The 21,750-nt window shown below is 36.3% G+C and overlaps 1 protein-coding gene across 1 annotated transcript in view; it reads left to right on the top strand.

The window, feature by feature from the left end:
- Nucleotides 1-21,750, top strand: part of MEIKIN (meiotic kinetochore factor) — a gene marked incomplete at both ends in the record, with an annotated part of 122,314 nt that overhangs the window by 40,301 nt on the left and 60,263 nt on the right. The window contains 3 exons of the mRNA XM_081232611.1: nt 5,461-5,531; nt 18,209-18,373; nt 19,667-19,747. Coding sequence (XP_081088737.1) covers nt 5,461-5,531; nt 18,209-18,373; nt 19,667-19,747 — 317 coding nt within the window. The remainder of the gene's footprint in view (nt 1-5,460; nt 5,532-18,208; nt 18,374-19,666; nt 19,748-21,750) is intronic.

The raw sequence follows: 21,750 nt of genomic DNA, 5'->3' as shown, positions 1-21,750 counted from the left end.
ATTTATTGTAAAACTGGTTTGGTGGTGCTGAATTCTCTTAACTTTTGCTTATCTGTAAAGGTTTTAATTTCTCCATCAAATCTGAATGAGATCCTTGCTGGGTAGAGTAATCTTGGCTGTATGTTTTTCCCTTTCATCACTTTAAATATGTCCTGCCACTCCCTTATGGCTTGCAGAGTTTCTGCTGAAAAATCGGCTGTTAACCTTATGGGGATTCCCTTGCATGTTATTTGTTCCTTTTCCCTTGCTGCTTTTCATATTTTTACTTTCTACTCAATTTTTGATAGTTTGATTAATATGTGTCTTGGCATGTTTCTCCTTGGATTTATCCTGTATGGGACTCTCTGCGCTTCCTGGAATTGATTAACTATTTCCTTTCTCATGTTAGGGAAGTTTTCGAGTATAATCTCTTCAAATATTTTCTCAGGTCCCTTTTTTTCTCTTCTTCTTTGGAGCCCCTATAATTCGAATGTTGGTGTGTTTAATGTTTTCCTAGAGGTCTCTGAGACTGACCTCAATTCTTTTCATTCTTTTTTCTTAATTCTGCTCCCTGGCTGTTATTTCCACCATATTATCTTCCAGCTCACTTATCTGTTCTTCTGCCTCAGTTATTCTGTTTTTGATTCCTTCTAGAGTATTTTTAATTTCACTAATTGTGTTCTTCATCACTGTTTGTTCTTTAGTTCTTCTAGAGCCTTGTTAGTGTTTCTTGTATTTTCTCCATTCTGTGTCCAAGATTTTGGATCATCTTTACTATCATTACTCTGAATTCTTTTTCAGGTAGTTTGCCTATTTCGCCTTCATTTATTTGGTCTTGTAGGTTTTTACCTTGCTCTTTGTCTGTAACATATTTTTTTTGTTGCTTCATTTTTTTGTTTTCATTTGTGGTGCTGTATTCCTGTCTTACTGGTTGTTTGGCCTGAGACATCCAGCACTGGAGTTTGCAGGCAGTTGGATAGAGCTGGGTCTTGGTGCTGAGATGAGGATCTCTGGGAGGCCTCACTCTGATTGATATTCCCTGGGATCTGAGGTTTCTCTGTTAGTCCGGTGGTTTCGACTTGGAACTCCCACCACAGGAGCTCAGGCCTGACCTCCAGCTTTGGAACCAAGATCCCACAAGCTTCGTGGCATGGTAAAAAAATAATAATAAGAAGAAAAATAGAAAAAAAGGAGCAGTACAATATCAAAGAATAAAAAAACAAAATAAAATTAGAAAGATGAAAAATATATTAGGAAAAATAAAACTATAATTGAAACATGTGCAACAAGGTAAAATAAAGCCACAACAGAAAAAAGAAAAAAAAAGGGTGGGGTGGGGTGGGGGAACAAGCCAGAAGGAGAGATCACCAGTTGCTGGGGGTTCCTCTATCCCCTTAGGTGTCTGTGGTCCCCCACCGGTGCCTGCTAGGTGCCCTAGTTGTGAGGAGATGCGAATTTTGTTTCCTCCTAGTACACCTCTTGACCCTGACTCCCTCTATTCATTTTTGTCACAGTGCCACAGTATATGTTAAGAAAACTGGTAGCCCAGGAAACTGAGTGCTTTTTAGTGTGGTTGTGTTTAAGAAATGAAGATATGTGAGGTTAAGTCTTAACTATCCCCACAGCACCCATCATTAATTCATTTAATAAACATTTACTGAGTATGTATTCTGTACTAGGTATTACTATATATACCAATAAGGAGTGATATATTTTCCCTGACCTTGCAAATTTCAGTCATAGGAGAGGAAGATAATCAGTAAACAGATGCATTGGAGTTATGTGTGATGATTGAAAAATAAAAGAATCAACAAAGTGCCTTGCATTTTTGGCCCTCTATTATTTAGTTTACTATTAGAATAAACATAGCAAGACCTTTACAACCTTATTAACATCTATTGTATTTCAGATTTCTATTTTCTTTATTTCCTGCAAGAAGTTTTATAGCATCTGTTTGGAGATAAATTTAAAGAATTGCTTGCTTTGCTCCTGATGGATATAAATGTTTGTATGAACTAAAAAAAAAAAAAGAGTTTTTTGGTGTTGTCTTCACTTTAAGTGGTTGTCTTAATGAGCATTTAGAAAATGCCAGGTATTATGTTAGGAAGTGTGGGTATAAAAATGCTTAAGATGGTTTCTGTTCTAAGGGAAATGAATCTAGTGATAAAAACTAAACTTGTAAAAGCACACATCCTTGGAAAGAGTAGCACCTACTACCTTGGAGGGTGAGCCTTAGAAGGAAGATTTGCTTTATAGATCACAATTAAGGAACTTGTGAACAAGGGAAGAAAGATATGAAAGGGAAAGTTGGTAAGGGTATCAAAAACAATCATGATTTTACCTAGTTCTTGCCAGATTTTGGCTGTGGAAAATATTATTTATAAAGCCTGGTAGTAAGGCAGAATATTGATTCTGTAATTATGTATGCTTGTGTATTCTTACTTTTATGTGGTTGATTGACTTAAAATTTTAAATTAAATAAATTACATCTTGCTCTAGAGTTATTTTTTACACATTCCTTAATTCAGCAAATCCAAGTTTGTTCCAGTTGTTTGTCAGGCTCTTTACTAAGTGTTAGGAAACCAAGAAATGGCTATATTCCTGGCCTCAAGGGTTCATAGTCTAGTAATAGAAACAAACAAACAAGAAATTACTCCTCAGACATCTCCTGCTCAGTCTTCTTTGCAATCTTATCTACTGCTATTAGCTATTAAATGTGGGAGTTCTTAAAGGCTGATTCCTAGATTTTAATCTCTGTTCAGTCTACCCACTGATATGTATAAGTGTCCTATAAAAGGCAGGGCTTCCAAATTTTCCATTCTAGACTCTCCTCTGAGGTAAGACCCTTATATGTAGCTGCCTTCTGGACATTTCCTCTTGGATGTTTCAGAGACACCTTATGTCATCATTCCTTAATTCCACTCATTCAACTAATATTTATTAAGCATCTACAGTGTAACACAAACTGTTTTAGTTGCTGGGGAACATGACAAATTTCTTGCCCTAACAGTTTATGTTATAGTGGAGAAAGAAAGAAAATAAACAGATAAACAAATACATATATCACAACATCAAAAATAAGAGTAATGAGAGAAAATAAAGAAGGGTAAAAACAGAGTGTGTGACTAGGGATGCTGTTTTAGACAGGCTAATCAGGATAGGCCTCTCTGAGGAGGTGACATTCGCACAGAGCTTGAATGAAGTGAGAGAGTGGGCCATGTGAAAATCTGGTGGCAGAGCATGCCAGGCATAAGGGAATCGCAAGTGAAAAGGCCATGAGATGAGAATGTGTTTAGCATGTTGGAAGAAGAGAAAAGAGGTTAGTGTGACTGGAGCAAGATGAGGAAATAAAAATGAATGGTTGAAATTGTAGTCGGTGATCAAGTGGTATAATGTACTCTCATATGCCATCGCCAAAGAGTGGGGATTTTTTTTCTAAATGTGTTGATAAGTGCATCTTAGAGCAGAGGAATGACATGGTTAGGTACATATTTTAGAATTATCACTCTGGCTACTATGTGGATAATAGACGAAGGGGTAAGAGTGGAAGCAAGGAAACCTTGTCAGATAAACTACTGTAATGGTCAGATAATGGTGTTTGAGACTAAAGTGATTTCAGTGGTCTGACTTGGAATATATTTTAAAGGTGGATGGGCCAGGATTTTCTGATTAGGCTGGTTGTTGAGTAAGAGAAAAGTCAAGAATGACTCTTAAATTATTGGTTTGAGCAACTAGATGAACGGTGGTATCATTTCTTGAGATAGGAACATTGTAGGGCAGAGCAAGTTAGGAGAATAATTAAGAGTCTTTGGTTTCTGCATATTAAATTTGATCTGTCAGCTCATGTACATACTGTTACATGAAAGAATGCAAACACAAACAGGTATATACTCATTTATTTTATATATATATATGAAGTTCAAGAACAGGCAAGACTTATTCTGGCTGACAGAAGTCAGAATCGAGGTAATCTTTAAAAAGGGGGTGCTGACTGGGAAAAAACATATAGGAAATTTCTGGGGTGTTCGAAATATTTTATGTCTTGATCTGGGTGATAATTATATGGATGAATACATGTAAGTATAAGTTTTGTTCCCATTACTGTACATATGGAGTACCTTAAGAAAATATTAAAACATTAAGAGGCTTTTTAACCTTCAGCTGGAGATGTCGTGAAAGCAGTTTGTGACACAAGAGTCCGGCGTTCAGGGCAGAGACTGGGGCTGCAGACAAATATTTAGAGTCAGGTATAGATGTTTTTAAGCCGTTAGAGTAGGTGAGTTACTTAGGAAGAGAAAAGAAATAGAAAAGAGACATGTAAAAAGAATGTAAATGGAACACTTCAACATTTAGAAACAGCTGTAACAAAATTTTCCAAGAGATCAAATAAAACAAGGGTTGATGACTGAGAATTGTTACAAAAAAGACCTAACCTAGTCTTCCTCCTCCAGTGCCCTCCATCTCAACAAATGTAGCTTAATAAACCAAAACATGGGATCATCCTCAACACCTTCCTGTTTGTCATTTCTGTCTCTAATCTATTACCAAATCTTAGTACTAATTTTATCTTTTACAGAACTCTCAAACCTACAGCTTCTCTCTACATTGGGAGATGGAGATGAGAGGAATGATTAGCCTCAAAGTTTACCAGATTTAGCAAATAAAGATACACAATGCCCAGTGAAATTAGAATTCAGAAGAGCAGCAAATAATTTATTAATATAATTATGTCATAAACATTGCCTAGGCTGTACTATTACACAGAAAATACTTAAACTAAAAAGAATTTGTAATTCATCTGAAATTCACATTTAAGTGGGCATCCTATGTTTAATCTCTGCAATGAGGCTGGAAATATGTAAGCGATACGGTGATTATAAAAATAGGATTTTGTATGCCAATTTAAGGAGCTTAAGTTTTAACTTGAGGGAAGTGGAAAGCCTTTAAAGAGTGTTAAGCAGATGATATTAGATTTGTATTTTAGGTATACAGTGTGGATAGTGGACTGCAGAGGGAGGTGATTTGAAAGGCTATTGGGATCTATGTAGCAGGAAAGGGTTTGGGGTACAGATAAAGCTTTTGGTAAGATGAAAGAGGCCTGAGTATGTTTTAAATGCTGGTAGGAAAGTTGGAGTAGAAAGGGAGAGACTGAAAATACAGGATAGTAGAAATGGAAGGATAATTAATGAAGAATTCTAATCACATGCAACTTTCTCTACTAATTGAAAGGTAAATCTTTTATATACAATTTATTTACTCCTGTGAAACCTGAAGCTCTTGAGATAAAGGTATTTTTAAGAATTCTTTCTCCTTTCTGTAGCAAGTCAGGTTGTTCAACATACATTAAGTTTTTCTTCTAAAACTATTACAAAATCATAGTCATTAAAATCCATTTTTTCCTCAAATTTGAGTTCTCTTTTCTGTACTTAGAGTTAATGACAGGTTAAATAATTAAAATACTAAAGTATATTTTTATTATAGATAATGCATCTTGTGGAGTTTTACTTGCTGAGAAAAATTACCCTTCAACCCCTCAAAAAACAAAGAAAAAAGCAAGTATTGAAGCAGAATAACCTTATAAACCATAAATTTCATTAATATGGGACATACTATTTTCTTTTAAACAACACTTTTATAGGAATTATTTTTCAGCTATTTAAGCCAATAATGGAAAACATTTTTGGAGCTTAGCACTTAGATTGCATTATTGTTGCATAAATATATACTCTATATAAAGTTAATGAAAGTGGATTAAAACTTAAAAATTTTCCAATTTCCTTAAATTGGATGTCTATTAATAATGAATTTAAAGTGAAAATAACACATTTGATTTGTAGCCAGAAGAGTGTTCTATGCTAAGGAACTGTAAATCGGTACATTAGGCCTGGAATCTAGAGGTCTTTGGGGAGGAATTCAGACTTGATTATGTATATAACAGGAGCTACTATCTGAGTGACTACTCAGTGTAAAGTATTATTCTAAGCACTTTTCATTAACTATATGTTTTTCATAGCATTCCTATCAGGTAAGTTTTTCATTTGTTTTATTTTTTAGCTATTTTATAGCTGAGAAAAATGAGGTTTAGATATTAACCAATATGCTTGAGGAGCTTGTGACAAGTCTTTCTCAATCTAAAACCTGTACTTTTTCCACTGTACCGTATGGTCACTATATACTTTGGGGAGCAAATTGAAAGAGGACAAGAGTGTCAGCAGGAAGATTCATTAATAGAAAGTTGCAAAGGTTTTTGGTGGGAGATTGTGGTGGCTTTAACTAGGATGTTTTGTAGGAGAGATGGAAAAATATGCGTGGATTGAAGATAATTTTGCCTATAGAGTTTATGGATTGGACATAGAGGATGAAAGAGTGAGAGGTGTCAATAAAGGCTTCTAGGTTTGTGTCTTAAGCAGCTTTGATGGATAATGGTGCTATATAATGTGATAGGAAAGGCAGGAGATCTGAAGGCACATAAAGATGAAAATGTTGGAAGGGCCATTGGCTGTAAGTTTCCAGGTCAGGAAAACAGAACAGGAGTATACAATATTATAGATATTTTAAAATTCATGGTAGTGGGTGAAATCACCTGGGAAAGGGTATCTAGAGAATAAGGAAGAAAAGGGGGTCCAGGGTCAATTCTTGAAAAACTCTACAGTCACGTGGAAAAGGAAAAGTGGGCAGAGAGAACAGGGAAAATAAACAGCATATGGTATCATAGAAGGTAAGGGAGGAGAGCTTTTTCTCCTAAAAGGGAGAGTGGCCAATTATGCTGAGTGCTGCTTGGAGGTCCAGTGTTATAAAGAATTTTGAAAAATTGGAGGACTTCCAGTTTCTGGTCCAACATGAAAGGAACTTAGAAGTCACTACTCTGTCCTAACAACAAGTAGAAACCTGAACAAACTGAAAAATAAGCAACTCTTTATAGATCTGTCAAAGAAGTAAGTAAGGTCACATGGTAAACTGCTACACCAAAATATGGAAAGACAGGTGGATGCATAGAATAATGACTTACCAGAGCAGAAACACATGAACAGAAACCTCCCTGTGAACCACTGCTGGGGTGGGAAACCCAAAAGTGTGATTGATGAATTGCTGAAGGCTCAGTGTGGACAACTCTGAAAGTTAAAAACTCAAGAGGGACCCAGTCATCAGAGGAACCTCCACACTTTTGTGAGTTTTACGTCCAGAAACCCTACTAGATCCTCACAGTGAATATCAGAGAAGAATACCCTCATGCTTCTGGTAGTGGAAAGGGAAAAGGAACCATTTTGAAATACATCAGAATATTCTGTTCTTCTTAACAAAGCCTGCCCTCAACAGAAAGTGTTTTACAATAGCCTAACTTGTTGGGGTTTTATCAGAGCCTAACCTACCTGGGGAGGGGAAGTACCTGATTCCAGCCAGCTCTCCCCTTCTAAGTGGAGGAAGAAAGTTATTCAATTCCAGCTCCCTCTAGCCTTCCACATGGGCGAATGGAAGTACCCGATTACTACAAGATGGTCCTTTCTAGCCATCCTGTCTCAACTCAAGGGGGAAAAAACTGAGAAGAACCAGTGATGTTTGCAGTCCAGGGGCACAGGCTCAATAAAAGACTGAGACCTAATCATAGAACTGTAGAATGCTTCCCCATCCCTACAATTTATCAGTGCATTACTAAAGACGTATTCACCACAGTTGCTATTACCCAGTACATCATGTCCACATTTTAGCAAAAAATACAAGCCATACTGAAGGGCAAAAATTACTGTTTAAAGAGGCTGAATAAGCATCAGAGCCAGAGTCAGATGTGGCAGTAGTGTTAGAATGATCAGACCAGAAATGTAAAATAACTATGATTAATGTGCTAAGGCAGTTATAGGAAAAAGTAGACAACATGCAATATAAGGAGAGATATGGAAATTCTAAGAAATAATCAAAGGAGTGCTAGAGATCAAAAACACTATAGCGGGAATGAAGAATGCCTTTGATGGACTCAGTAGTAGAAGAGACACAGCTGAGGAAAGAATATCTGAGTTTGAGGACATGACAATAGAAACTTCTCAAACTGAAAAGCAAAGAGAAAAAAGGACAAAAAAAAAAAAAAGAACTGTGGGACAACTACAAAAGGTGTGACATATACATAATTAGAATTCCAGATGGAAAGAAACAGAGAAAGGAACAGAAGCAACATTTGAAACAATAATGACTAAAAATTTTCCCAAATTAAAATGTCAGACATTAAACCACAGATCCAGGAAATTGAGAGAATACAAAGCAGGATAAATGCCCCCAAAACTACATATAGAAATATCAGATTTGAACATCAGAAAATCAAGCAAAGAAAATATCTTGAAAGAAGCCAGAAGGAAAAACACCTTACCTATAGAAGAGCAAAGATAAGATTTACAGACCTCTCCTCAGAAACCATTCAAGCAAGAAGAGAGTGAAGTGAAATATTTAAAGTATTGAGAGAAGACAACCACCAACTAGAATTCAGTACCCTGTGAAATTATCCTTCAAAAGTGGAGGAGAAATACATACTTTCTCAGACAAACAAAAATTGAGGGAATTTGTTGCCAGTAGGCTTGCCTTGTAAGAACTATTTAAAGTTCTTCAGGGAGAAGGAAAATAACATGTCAGCATAGGTTTATCTATCTTAACAAATGTACCACTGTGGTGTAGTGTGTCAATAGTAGGGGAGGTTGTGCATGATTGGGGACAAAGGGGTATATGGGAACTCTGTACATTCAGCTGAGTTTTGCTGTGAACCTCAAACTGCTGTAAAATATGAAGTTTGTTAATTTTTTAAAAGTCAATTGCATTTAGGATCAAGAAGGAAATTGATGACTTTGGCAAGAATAATTTTAGTGGACTAGTAAGGAAACTAGATTGGAATAGGTTAAAGAGTTATAGAAATTGAGAAAGTATAAAATATAAAAGAAGCAAATTGGGACATAAACATATGTGTGTATGGAGGGGAAAGTAAATGCATAAAACTTTTTAATGCAATTGAAGTTAATTTGTTTTCAGCTTAAAGTAGACTATGATGTATTATGAATGCCTTAGGTAATCAAAAAGCAAAAATCTATGAGAGATACACAATGATAAAGAGAAAAGAATCAAAGCATACCACTAGAAAAAAAAACATCAATTCACAAAGAAAGACAGCAATAGAGGAAGAAAGGAACAAAGGAACTATAAAATAATCAGAAAGCAATTAACAAAATGGTGATAGTCCTTACTATCAATAAGTCTGCACCTCTCAGTAATTATTCTAAATGTAAATGTTTTAAATTCTTCATTTAAAAGATATAGAGCAGCTAAATGAAAAAAAAACTATATGCTGTCTACTAGAGACCCACTTAAGCTTTAAGGACACTAAGGCTGAAAGGGAAGGGATGGACAAAGTTATTCCATACAAATAGAAACCCAGATAGAACAAGGGTAGCTATACTTATATTAGACAAAATAGATTTTTAAGTCAAAAGCTGTAATAAGAGACAAAGAATGCCATTATATAAATAAAGGGGTCAGTTCATCAAGAGGATATAACAATTGTAAGTATATAGTCACTGAATTTTGAAGCACTGAAGTATGTTAAACAATTATTAACAGATCTAAAAGCAGAAATAGGCAGCAGTGCAATAAGAGTAAGGGACTTCAATACCTGACTTTCAAAAATGGATAAATTATCCAGACTGAAAATCAGTGAGGAAATAATGGACTTGAACTACACTTCAGGCTAAATGCACCTAACAGACATATACAGAACATTCCACCCAACAACGGTAGAATCCACATTCTTCTCAAGTGCACAGGAAACATGCTCCAGAATAGATCATATGTTAGGTCACAAAACAAGTCTTTAACAAATTTAATAAGATTGAAATTATATCAAGTATATTTTCTGACTGCAATGGTATAAAACTAAAAATCAACAATAAGAGCAAAGCTGGAAAACTCAGATATTTGGAAATTAGACAACATACTTATGAAAAACCGATGAGTCAAAGAATAAATCAAAAGAGCTATTAAAAATATCTTGAGACAGGGCTTCCCTGGTGGCTCAGTGGTAGAGAGTCCACCTGCCGATGCAGGGGACACGGGTTCATGCCCCGGTCTGGGACGATCCTGCATGCCATGGAGCGGCTGGGCCCGTGAGCCATGGTCGCTGATCCTGCACGTCCGGAGCCTGTGCTCCGCAACGGGAGAGGCCACAACAGTGAGAGGCCCATGTACCACAAAAAAAAAAAAAAAAAAAAAAATCTTGAGACAAATGAAAATGGAAACACAACATACCAAAACTTATGGGATACATCAAAAGCAGCCTTACAAGAGAAGTTTATAGTGATAAACACCTACATTAAGAAAAAATTAAGACCTCAAGTAACAGCCTAATCTTATACTTCAGGGAACTAGAAAAAGAAGAACAAACTAAGTCCAAAGTTAGCAGAAGGAAGAAAATTAAAATATTAGAGCAGAAATAAATGAAATAGAAACTAGAGAGACAATAAAAATGATTAACTAAACTAAGAATTGGTTTCATTAAAAGATAAACAATTGAGAAACTTCTATCTAGACTAAGAAAAAAAGAGAGATGACTCAAATTAATAAATTATAAATGAAAGAGGAGACATTACAACTGATACCACAGAAATGCCGAGGGTCATAAAAGACTTCTATGAATAATTATATATCAACAAATTTGATAACTTAGAAGATATGGATAAATTCCTAGAAATGTACAACTTACCAAGACCGAATCACAAAGTAATAGGGAATCTGAACAGACCAATAATGGCCAAGGAGATTAAATCAGTAATTTAAAATTTCCCAGCAAATTAAAGGAACCAACTAGCTTCACTGGTGCGTTCTACCAAACGTTTAAAGAAGGATTAATACGAGTCTTTCTCAAACTCTTCCAAAAAGTTGAAGAGGAACACTTCCAAACTCATTTCTGAGGCCAGCATTACCATGGTTGCTAAATTCAGATCAGGGCATTGAAAGAAAATTACAGGCCAATATCCCCACTGAACATAGATGTAAACTCCTCACCAAAATGCCATCAAACCAAATATAAGGACACATTAAAAGGACCATATACCATTATCAAGTGAGATTTATCCCTGGGACTCAAGGATGGTTCAACATAGGGAAATAAATTCATGTGATACACCACATTAACAGAATGAAGGGTAAAAACCATATGATCATTTCAATAGATGTTGAAAAAGCATTTGACAAAATTCAACATCCTTTCATGATGAAAACTCTCATTAAATTAGGTATAGAAGGAATGTACCTCATCATAATAAAGGCCATATATGACAAGCGCATAACTGACATCATAGTCAGTGGTGAAAAGTTCAAAGCCCTTCCTCTAAGATCAAGAATAAGAAAAGGATGCCCACTCTTGCCACTTCTATTCAACATAGTATTGGAAGTCCTAGCCAGAGCAATTAGGCAAGAAAAAGAAATAAAAGGCATCCATTAAGAAAGGAAGAAGTGAAATTATCTCTGTTTACAGATGACTTGATCCTATATTGAAAACCATAAAGACTCCACCAAAAACCTTTAGAACTAATAAACAAATTTAATAAAATTGTAGGATACAAAATCAACATACGAAAATCTGTTTCATTTCTATACACTAACAAAAAACTATCTGAAAGAGAAATTAGAAGGCAATCCTGTGAGATAATAGAAAAAATATATATACTGGTCTCTGCCCCCAGTTTCTGGCACAGAACTCCTAAACCCTTGTAATTTCCTAAGTGTAAGAATGCTAGGAGCATCTCCTTGTTTTAATATTTGGTCTTTGACCCCATCCCTGACACAGGACTCCTACAACCTTGTAAATTCCTAAGTGATAAGAGTACTAGTGGATATTTTGTTTTAATGAAGCAACTCTGGATGGGCTTCTGGATGGCTCCAGTATAGGGACTGGTCACCAGAAAGATGAAGCCATGATTAGAAGCTTGGAATTTTCAGCCCACAGCCTCCCCTTCTCCAGAGAGGGGTGAAGGGCTGGAAATGAAGTTAATAATTGATCAAGACTATGTGAGGAAACCTCCATAAAAGTCCCAATAGTAGAGGGTACGGAGAGCTTCCAGGTTGAGCACAGAAGCTCCTGCACTTGGAACTCTCCCAGACCTCACCTTGTGTGTTTTTTAATCTGGCTGTTCATATATATCCTTTAATAAATTGGTAAATGTAAGTGTTTCCCTCAGTTCTGTGAGCTGCCCTAGCAAATTAATCAAACCTGAGGTGGGGGTGACGGGAACCTCTGATTTGTATCCAAATCAGACAGAAGTTGTGGGTAACCTACTACTCACAATTGTCATCTGAAGTAGGATGGGAACAGTCTTGTGAGACTGAGCCCTTAACCTGTGGGATTTGACACTATCCCCAGGAAGATAGTGTTAGTACTGAGTTGAACTGTAGGCTGCCTAGCTGACGTTGTAGAGAATTGCTTGTTGTGGGGAACCCCCCCCACACATTTGGTGATCAGACTGTGCGGGTTTTGTGTGAGTAGTAAAGTAGACTCACAGGAGAAAGACTCATAAGAGGTAAAACAGGTTTTTCCTTTTAAAATCCCATTTACAGTAGCATCAAAAACAATAAAATACTTAGAGATAAATTTAACCAAGGAAGTAAAAGACCTGTACACTGAAAACTGTAAGACACTGATGAAAGTAATTGAAGAAGACAGAAATAAATGGAAAGATATCCCATATTCTTGGATTGGAAGAATTAGTGTTGTGAAAATGTCCATACTATCCAAAGTGATAAACAGATTCAGTGCAATCCCTATCAAAATTCCAATGGCATTTTTCACAGAAATAGAAAAACTATTCTAAAATTTGTATCATACCACAATAGAACCGAAATAGCTAAAGCAATCTTGAGAAAGAAAAAAGCTGGAGACATCACATTTCTTGTTTTCAATTTATATTAAAAAACTATAGAAATGAAAACAGTATGGTACTGGCATAAAAAGAGGCACATAGACCAGTAGAGAGCACACACATAAACCTACACACATATAGCCAATTGATTTTTGACAAGGGTGCCAAGAATATAAAATGGGGAAAGGATAGTCTCTTCAGTAAATGGTAATAGGGAAACTGGATGGATATCCACATGCAAAGGAATGAAACTGGAACCCCATCTTACATTAGTCACAAAAATTAACTCGAAATGGATTCAAGACTTACATATAAGACCTGAAACCCTAAAACTCCAAGAAGAAAACATAGGGAAAAAGCTTGACATGAGTCTTGGCAATGATTTCTTTGATAAGGCACCAAAGGAACACACAACAAAAGCTAAAATAAACAAGTGGGACTACATCAAACTAAAAAACTTCAGCATAGAAAAGGAACAGTCAGTAAATTTAAAAGGTAACCTACAGAACGAGTGAAAATATTTGCAAATCATATATCTTCTAAGGGGTTAATATCCAAAATATATAAAGAACCTATATAACTCAAGAGCAAAAAGCAAATAATTCAATTTTTAAATGGACAAAATACCTGAATAGACATTTTCCCAAAGAGCATATACAGGTGGTCGATAGGTACATGAAAATGTGCTCAGTATCACTAATCATAAGGGAAATGCAAATCAAAACCACAATGAGATATCACCTTGAACCTGTTAGGATGGCTATTATCAAAAAGCCAAAGCTAACAAATGTTGGCAACGGTGTGGAGAAAAGGGAACATTTATACATTGTTGGTGGGAATGTAAATTGGTACAACCATTATGGACAACCATATAGCAGTTCCTCAAAAAATTAAAACTAGAACTACCATGTAATCCAGCAATCTCACTCCCAGGTATGTATCCAAAGGAAGTGAAATAAGTATCTCGAGGAGTTGTCTGCACTCCCATGTTCATTGCAGCATTATTCACAATAACGAAGATATGGAAACAACCTAAATGTCCTTTACTCGATGAATGGATAAAGAAAATGTGATATAGATGTAGAAAATGGCATATTATTCAGCCATAAAAAGAAGGAAATCTTGCCACTGCAACAATCTGTATGAACTTGTAGGGCATTATGCTAAGTGAAATAAACCAGAGAAAGATAAATACTGTATGGTATTGCTTATATGTGGGGAAAAAAAGCCAATTTCATTACAGAGAATAGAACAGTGGTTGCCAGGGTCTAGGGGATGAGGAAATGGTGAGATGTAGGTTAAACAGTACAAACTTTCAGTTATAAGAAAAATAAGTTCTGAGGGTCTGACATTAGCATGGTGACAATAGTTAATAATATGGTATTGTATATTTTAAAAGTTGCTGAAAATATATTTTAATCTTTCTCACAATGCACACTCCACAAATGTTAACTATGTGAGGTGATGGATATGTTAATTATCTTGATCTTGGTAATCATTCCACAATGTATATGTATATCAAATTATCACTTGTATGCTTTAATATATATATTATTATATTTGTCAATTATTCCTCAATAAAGGTGGGAAAAAAAGAAAAAAATAAAGTAAGGAAGTAATGATTATCTATAGAGATTAACTCTGATGGGAAATAGGGGAAAAGAACAGTAACTAGAGGGAGAGGCAGGGTCAGAGGAAATTTATTCTGTTTTGTTTTAAAGATGGGATATGTGGGATCATTTTTGAAGGCTAATGGGAATAATAGAAGGAAAGAAGAGGGAATAGCTGAATGTAACTCAGTAGGCAACTGGAGCTCCCTGTGACATAGAGATCTAGTTGAAGTTGACCTGAATTTCACTTTTTTAACCTAAAGCAATGAAAAATCTTCCACATACTTCTATGTTTTCTTTTCCATGCTTCTTTGCTTCCTCCTGGTTACATTTCCCTTTCCTGTTTCCATGCATGCTGTCTCAGTTTCATACTCCATCATCTCTCTCTCTCTCTCTCTCTCACACACACACACACACACACACATGCACACCTTTCTATACAAATCAAGCATCTTATAATTTGTGTTGCATGTTACATTAAATGCCATTTCTTATGCTCTTGCATGTTCTGCCCCTTCTCAAAAGCTGTGTTCCTAAGTTTCTCTTCCTGACTATAGCTTTACCATTTCTGGGATGCTGGTCTATGAGAACTTCCTTATATTATTTTGAAGAAGATATACAGATGGCCAATAAGTACATGAAAAGATGCTCAATATCCTTAGTCATTAGGGAAATGCAAATCAAAACCACAATGAGGTATGACTTCATATCCACTAGGATGACTATAATCAAAAAGACAGATAAGGGAATTCCATGGTGGTCCAGTGGTTAGGACTTGGCACTTTCACTGCTGTGGCCCGGGTTCATTCCCTGGTCGGGGAACTACAGTTCTGCAAGCTGCACAGCACGGCCAAAAAAAAAAAAAAAACAACAACAAGACAGACAATAATAAATGTTGGTGATGATGTGGAGAAATGAGAACCTTCAAACATTGTGGTGTGAATGTAAAATAGTACAGCTGATTTGTAAAACAATTTGGCAGTTCTTCAAAATTTTAAACGTGGAGTTACCATAGGACTCAGCAGTTCTACTCTTAGGTTTATACCCAGGAGAAATAAAAGCATACATCCTTACGAAAACTTATACATGAATGTTCTTGACAGCATTTATTCACAACAGGCAAAAAGTGGAAACAACACCAGTGTCCATCTCCTGATGAATGGGTAAATAAAGTGTGGTATATCCATACAATTGAATCTTATTTGGCAATAAAAACCAATGAAGCACTGATACATGCTACAACTTGGATGAACCTTGAAAAAACTATGCTCTGTGAAATAAGCCAGTCACAAAAGGCCGCGTATTATATGACTCCATTTATAAGAAGTGTCCAGGATAGGCAAATATATGAAGACAGCCATAGATTAGTAGTTACTTAGGGCTGATGGGGATGGAATGGAGATTGACTGCTAATGGTTATGGGGTTTCTTTTAGTGGGGACAAAAATGTTCTAAAATAGGCTGTGGTGATGACTGCACAACCCTGTGAATGTATTAAAAAACATTGAATTTTACTCTTTAAATGGGTGAATTTTATGGTGAGTTATATCTCAATAAAGCTATTTTTAAAAATAAAAACAAAAAGCTTCCCTATACTATTATATGGAGGAGAGAAGTCCTTGAAAAGATGAGGAAGGATGAGATCCAGAATACCAGTGGAGGAACTGGCATTTAAAAGAGGAGGGAGATTTCTATTGTGGTATATACTTGTAGATATAGTGGTAGCAGGGCGGGTATTGTGCTTAGAAGGACCCCATGCTTCACTTAATGCTCTGTTTTCAACATCTTGACATTTTAAATAGCTTTTAAGCATCGGGGCCCCACAATTTTATTTTGCACTGGGCCCCCAAAATTATGAATCTCGAGTGAGTAGTTGGATGCTGTTTGATGTCTTTTATTGTTGCAGGGAAGGGTGAGCCAAAGATGTCAGTTGCAGATGGTAGAAGGAAGGAGGCTAGAGGTTTAAGGAAAATTAGGTGATTTTGAAATAGTCATGAGAAGCTAGAGAAGTGTAGAAGAGGTGCCAATCTGTGGCTACTCCTTTTGAGTTTGTGGTGCTGTTGGTATGACACATTGTATAATTTTCTCCAACACTTAATTGCACTGGCAGTACAGTTGATATTGATGTTAGGGTTCATCAGGCTGGGGATTTGTCAGGCATCTGTGATAGGAGGAGAAAGCGATAAGAAAGTAGTTATAATGATGGTTGGTGGTAGATAAGGAAGGAATAAGACAGGAGAAAGATCATGGATGAGATAACATTGTAGGATCAGTAAATTGGAGATTTCAATGACAGGGAAGTTTATTTCCTGAAGATAATTGTGCAGGGGTTGGACAAATATAGGAAGCTATTTGAATTGATTGATTCTGTAGTTTCTATTGATGGCAAGGGCTAAGTTTGATTATAGAGTGAATGAAATGCCATGAGGGGAAAAGGTTATTGGAAATGCAGAGATCAAGCAACTTAGAGAACAGTTGGTTGGCTGGGTTATCCCCTTGGATGATGAAATTGCTGAGAATGATGACAGGAGTGAGAGAAAAGGCTGTATGCAAGGTATGAAATCTTCAGTGAAAGAAAGGAGTTAATAGTTGACAGTAAGTACCTCACTCTTAGCTCCATACCTTTGTTCTTTCCTTTGCTTGGACTACATCAATACCTTATACCTCTTCTACTTCCCTCCCCTCCCCTTTCTTTATCATCCTCTTTATCCCCTTACCCTCAACTCAAAATCTTGTCATTCTCAAATTGCATTCTCCTCAGTTATGTTGAATATATTTAAACTTTGAATATTATTATACTTTATTTATTTATTTTAATTAATTAATTTATTTTTGGCTGTGTTGGGTCTTCGTTGCTGTGCACGGGCTTTCTCTAGTTGCAGCAAGCAGGGGCTACTCTTCATTGCAGTGCGTGGGCTTCTCATTACGGTGGCTTGTCTTTGTTGCATAGCATGGACTCTAGGCACGTGGGCTTCAGTAGTTGTGGCACACGGACTCAGTAGTTGTGGCTCGTGGGCTCTAGAGCGCAGGCTCAGTAGTTGTAGTGCACGGGCTTAGTTGCTCCGCGGCATGTGGGATCTTCCCGGACCAGGGCTCGAACCCATGTCCCCTGCATTGGCAGGTGGATTCTTAACCACCAGGGAAGTCCCTGAATATTATTATAAACACATCTTGAAAGCATAAGACAAGTCACATAACAGGACAAGCAGTCACTGAACAGTTTTCAGTGCAGGGACTAGTTGGTAAAGCAATACACTTTCTTGTAGTTGCAGCTTCCTGATGTCTTAGAAAGGACATTTTGTTTCTTAAATGAAGATTATTGTATAATAAAGATATTTATATAAATATATTTAATGTTTTCTCTAAAATTTAGTTTTAAATAGTGACAAATAAATAGATCTTATTATCATTTTTCTTTTCACAAAATACTGTTTGGGAGATGTTACCTTAAATGTGGTAGGACAATTTTTTGAGCTGAGTATATTTCAGACTATTTTGTCTTTCAACAGATTTTTTTTCCTTAAATGTATTAAAAACCTTACTTTAAAAAAAACTTTTTAAGTTTAAAACTTTCTTTCAAGTTGAGGGAATTATAGATAGAAATATATATCCCATTTTAATTATAACAATTATAACACACATATATATAAAACAATAAAAATAGGACATCTGAGAGATGATACAAATGTTTTTATAGCATTGTGAAATGTGTTTTATGATTCTGAATTTGTTTCAGCCTGATAAAGATCCTGAACCTAGAGATACAAATTTTCAAACAACATTAAGCTCTCATCACCTAAATATCAAGGTTCCATCATCTCACCAGAGGTCTGTTGTAGAAAGCAGTGCAGGTAGATCAGTTGCTAAAGTTCTGCTGCCTCAGCCCCTCAAACCTGCGTTGGTAAGCACTGGCCTTTTATTAACTAATTCTTGAAAAGACTATAAAAAGAAACTGTACTTATTAGGAAAATATAGGTATGCATTAATGTCTTAGCAAATCTAGGAAAAATGCAGAGAATCTATATACTTACAGCTATATACAGGCAGATGTTTTTTGGTTTTTTTGCGGTACGCGGGCCTCTCGCTGTTATGACCTCTCCCGTTGCGGAGCGCAGGCTCAGTGGCCATGGCTCACGGGCGTAGCCTGCGGCATGGATGATCTTCCCGCACCGGAGCACGAACCCAGACCGGGACACGAACCCGTGTCCCCTGCATTGGCAGGCGGACTCTCAACCACTGTGCCACCAGGGAAGCCCCAGGCAGATGGTTTTTAAATGGATTGACTGTTGACAATTGTGTCACTTGAGACCACTGGGAAGAGATTATTCTGGCAGAATTAAGAGTTCAAATGGCATATTGAAGGGGGTAATACCTGAGAAAGGAAAGCAGGGAGGAAGGAAGATTGGGCTGGAATAGCCTCAGTCTTCAAGGCAGATCTGACAAAGGCTCTCCCAGTAGGGAGGTCTGGAGCAAAGATTGTCCATTACAGGAATATTATGTTGGGCTGCTATGCTTAGATGTTGCCTGAGGCTCGCCCAAGAAGATGATGGCCTCAACCTGAAAGCTCAAGCAGATTCTAAAGGTGTTGCAGCTGGGCAGTATCAGCTAACTGCACTCCTTGCAGTGGAACAGCATGTATTATTTGTAATCTTTGCATGGCAATTCCTAGGGTAGAATAATCCCTATTGTTCAGATGAACAAATTAAAATATTATATAGGTAATAAATTAGAGAACTAACATATTTAGTGTACTAGGTAAATATACCTATAATTTTTTTGATAAAATCTTCCTAATAAATATTCCAGATTATGTCTTGAACAACTAGTTTAAGAGATTTTAAGCCAGAAAGAAAGAGTTCAAGAAAGAAAAGACAAGAAAAAAGAAACCTAACACAACTTCCCTGTGATGTTTAGGTATTATGAGTTTGGGTTCCAGGCTTGGCAGCATGTAATGACACCTATTCAAAGAGATATATCATTTTTACCACATAGAATTCTCTTGGAGGTTGTTTGACCTAGCTCAAGCCAAAAAATTCTTTAGTTTCCTGTCCAGTGTTTTAAAATTTAATTAGCATATTAAAATTTTATTACTATGACATATGATCTAGTATACTATTAAAATTTTGTTTGTACTGTATTAAGGTATTTTATTTCTTTCTGCTATTCAATTCCCTATTTCACAAAATACTGATAGAACACACATTCCAGTACTTCTGATAAGAAAAGCAGAGGCCTGTTAACAAGTACTCCGTCTTCACAAACAGCTAGTTTAATGGTAAGTGTTATTAGCATGTGGCACTTGTAGTATCTATTTTCTGGCTCCCTGTTCTTCCCATTATTCTATTTCTCTTAGAGCAGGGGAATATCGCACATAGACAATAATGTCTGTAATTTCTGTTGCATAAACATACTTTCACTGGAAGTACTCTATATACTGCTATACATGAAAGAAAGATTTCTATCTTCTTTAAAAAATTTTTTTATTGTGGCAAAATATATATAACATAAAATTTACCATTTTAACCATTTTTAAATGTACAGTTCAAGTACATTCACACTGTTGTGCAACCATCACCACCAACCACACTGAGAAATTTTTCATCTTGCAAAACTGAAATTTCATACCCATTAAACAGTAACTCCCCATTCCTTCCTCCCCCAGTCCCTAGTTACCACCATTCTACTTTCTGTCTCTATGAATCTGACTGTTCTAGGTACTTCATATAAATGGAATCATACAGTATTTGTCTTTTTTGTGACTGACTTATTTCACTTAGCATAATGTCTTCAAGGTTTATCCATGTTGTAGCATGTGTCAGGATTTACTTCCTTTTTAAAGGCCAAATAATATTACATTGTGTGAATATACCACATTTTGTTTATCCATTCTTCTGTCTATGGGCATTTGGTTGCTTCCATCTTTTGGCTATTGTGAATAATGCTGCTATGAACATGGGTGTAAAAATATCTCTTTGTGACCCTGCTTTCAATTCTTTTGGGTATATTACTTGAAGTGGAATTGCTAGATTCTATAGTAATTCTCTTTTTACTTTTTGAGGAGCCACCATACTCTTTTCCATGTCGGTTGCACTATTTTACATTCACACCGCAATTTTAAAAGGTTCCAGTTTCTCTACATCCTTGCTAACACTTGTTACTTTCTTTGTTTTTTTAAAAAAATAATAGATGTGAGATGGTATCTCCTTGTGGTTTTTTTTAAACATCTTTATTGGAGTATAATTGCTTTACAATGGTGTGCTAGCCTCTGCTCTACAACAAAGTGAATCAGCCATACATATACACACATCCCCTTATCGCTTCCCTCTTGCATCTCCCTCCCTCCACCCCCCTCTAGGTGGTCACAAAGCACCGAGCTGATCTCCCTGTGCTATGCGGCTGCTTCCCACTAGCTGCCTATTTTATGTTTGGTAGTGTATATATGTCCATGCCACTCTCTCACTTTGTGCCAGTTTACCCTTCCCCCTCCCTGTATCCTCAAGTCCATTCTCTAGTAGGTCTGCATCTTTATTCCCGTTTTGCCCCTAGGTTCTTCATGACCATTTTTTTTTTTAGATTCCATATATATGTGTTAGCATATGGTATTTGTTTTTCTCTTTCTGACTTACTTCACTCTATATGGCAGACTCTAGGTCCATCCACCTCACTCCAAATAACTCAATTTCGTTTCTTTTTATGGCTGAGTAATATTCCATTGTATATATGTGCCACATCTTCTTTATCCATTCATCCAATGATGGACACTTAGGTTGCTTTCATGTCCTGGCTATTGTAAATAGAGCAGAAATGAACACTGTGGTACGTGACTCTTTTTGAATTATGGTTTTCTCAGGGTGTATGCCCAGTAGTGGGATTGCTGGGTTGTATAGTAGTGCTATTTTTAGTTTTTCAGGGAACCTCCATAATGTTATCCATAGTGGCTGTATCAATTTACATTCCCACCAACAGTGCAACAGGGGTCCCTTTTCTCCACACCCTCTCCAGTGTTTATTGTTTGTAAATTTTTTGTGATGGCCATTCTGACTGGTGTGAGATGATATCTCATTGTAGTTTTGATTTGCATTTCTCTAATAATTAATGATGTTGAGCATTCTTTTATGTGTTTGTTGGCAATCTGTGTATCTTCTTTGGAGAAATGTCTATTTAGGTCTTCTGCCCATTTTTGGATTGGGTTGTTTGTTTTTTTGATATTGAGGTGCATGAGTTGCTTGTAAATTTTACAGATTAATCCTTTGTCAGTTGCTTTATTTGCAAATATTT

The sequence above is a fragment of the Mesoplodon bidens genome (assembly GCF_964165515.1).
Source record: "Mesoplodon bidens genome assembly, chromosome: 4".
In the NCBI taxonomy this organism is placed as follows: domain Eukaryota; kingdom Metazoa; phylum Chordata; class Mammalia; order Artiodactyla; family Ziphiidae; genus Mesoplodon; species Mesoplodon bidens.
This window is presented reverse-complemented; position numbering and strand designations above follow the sequence as displayed.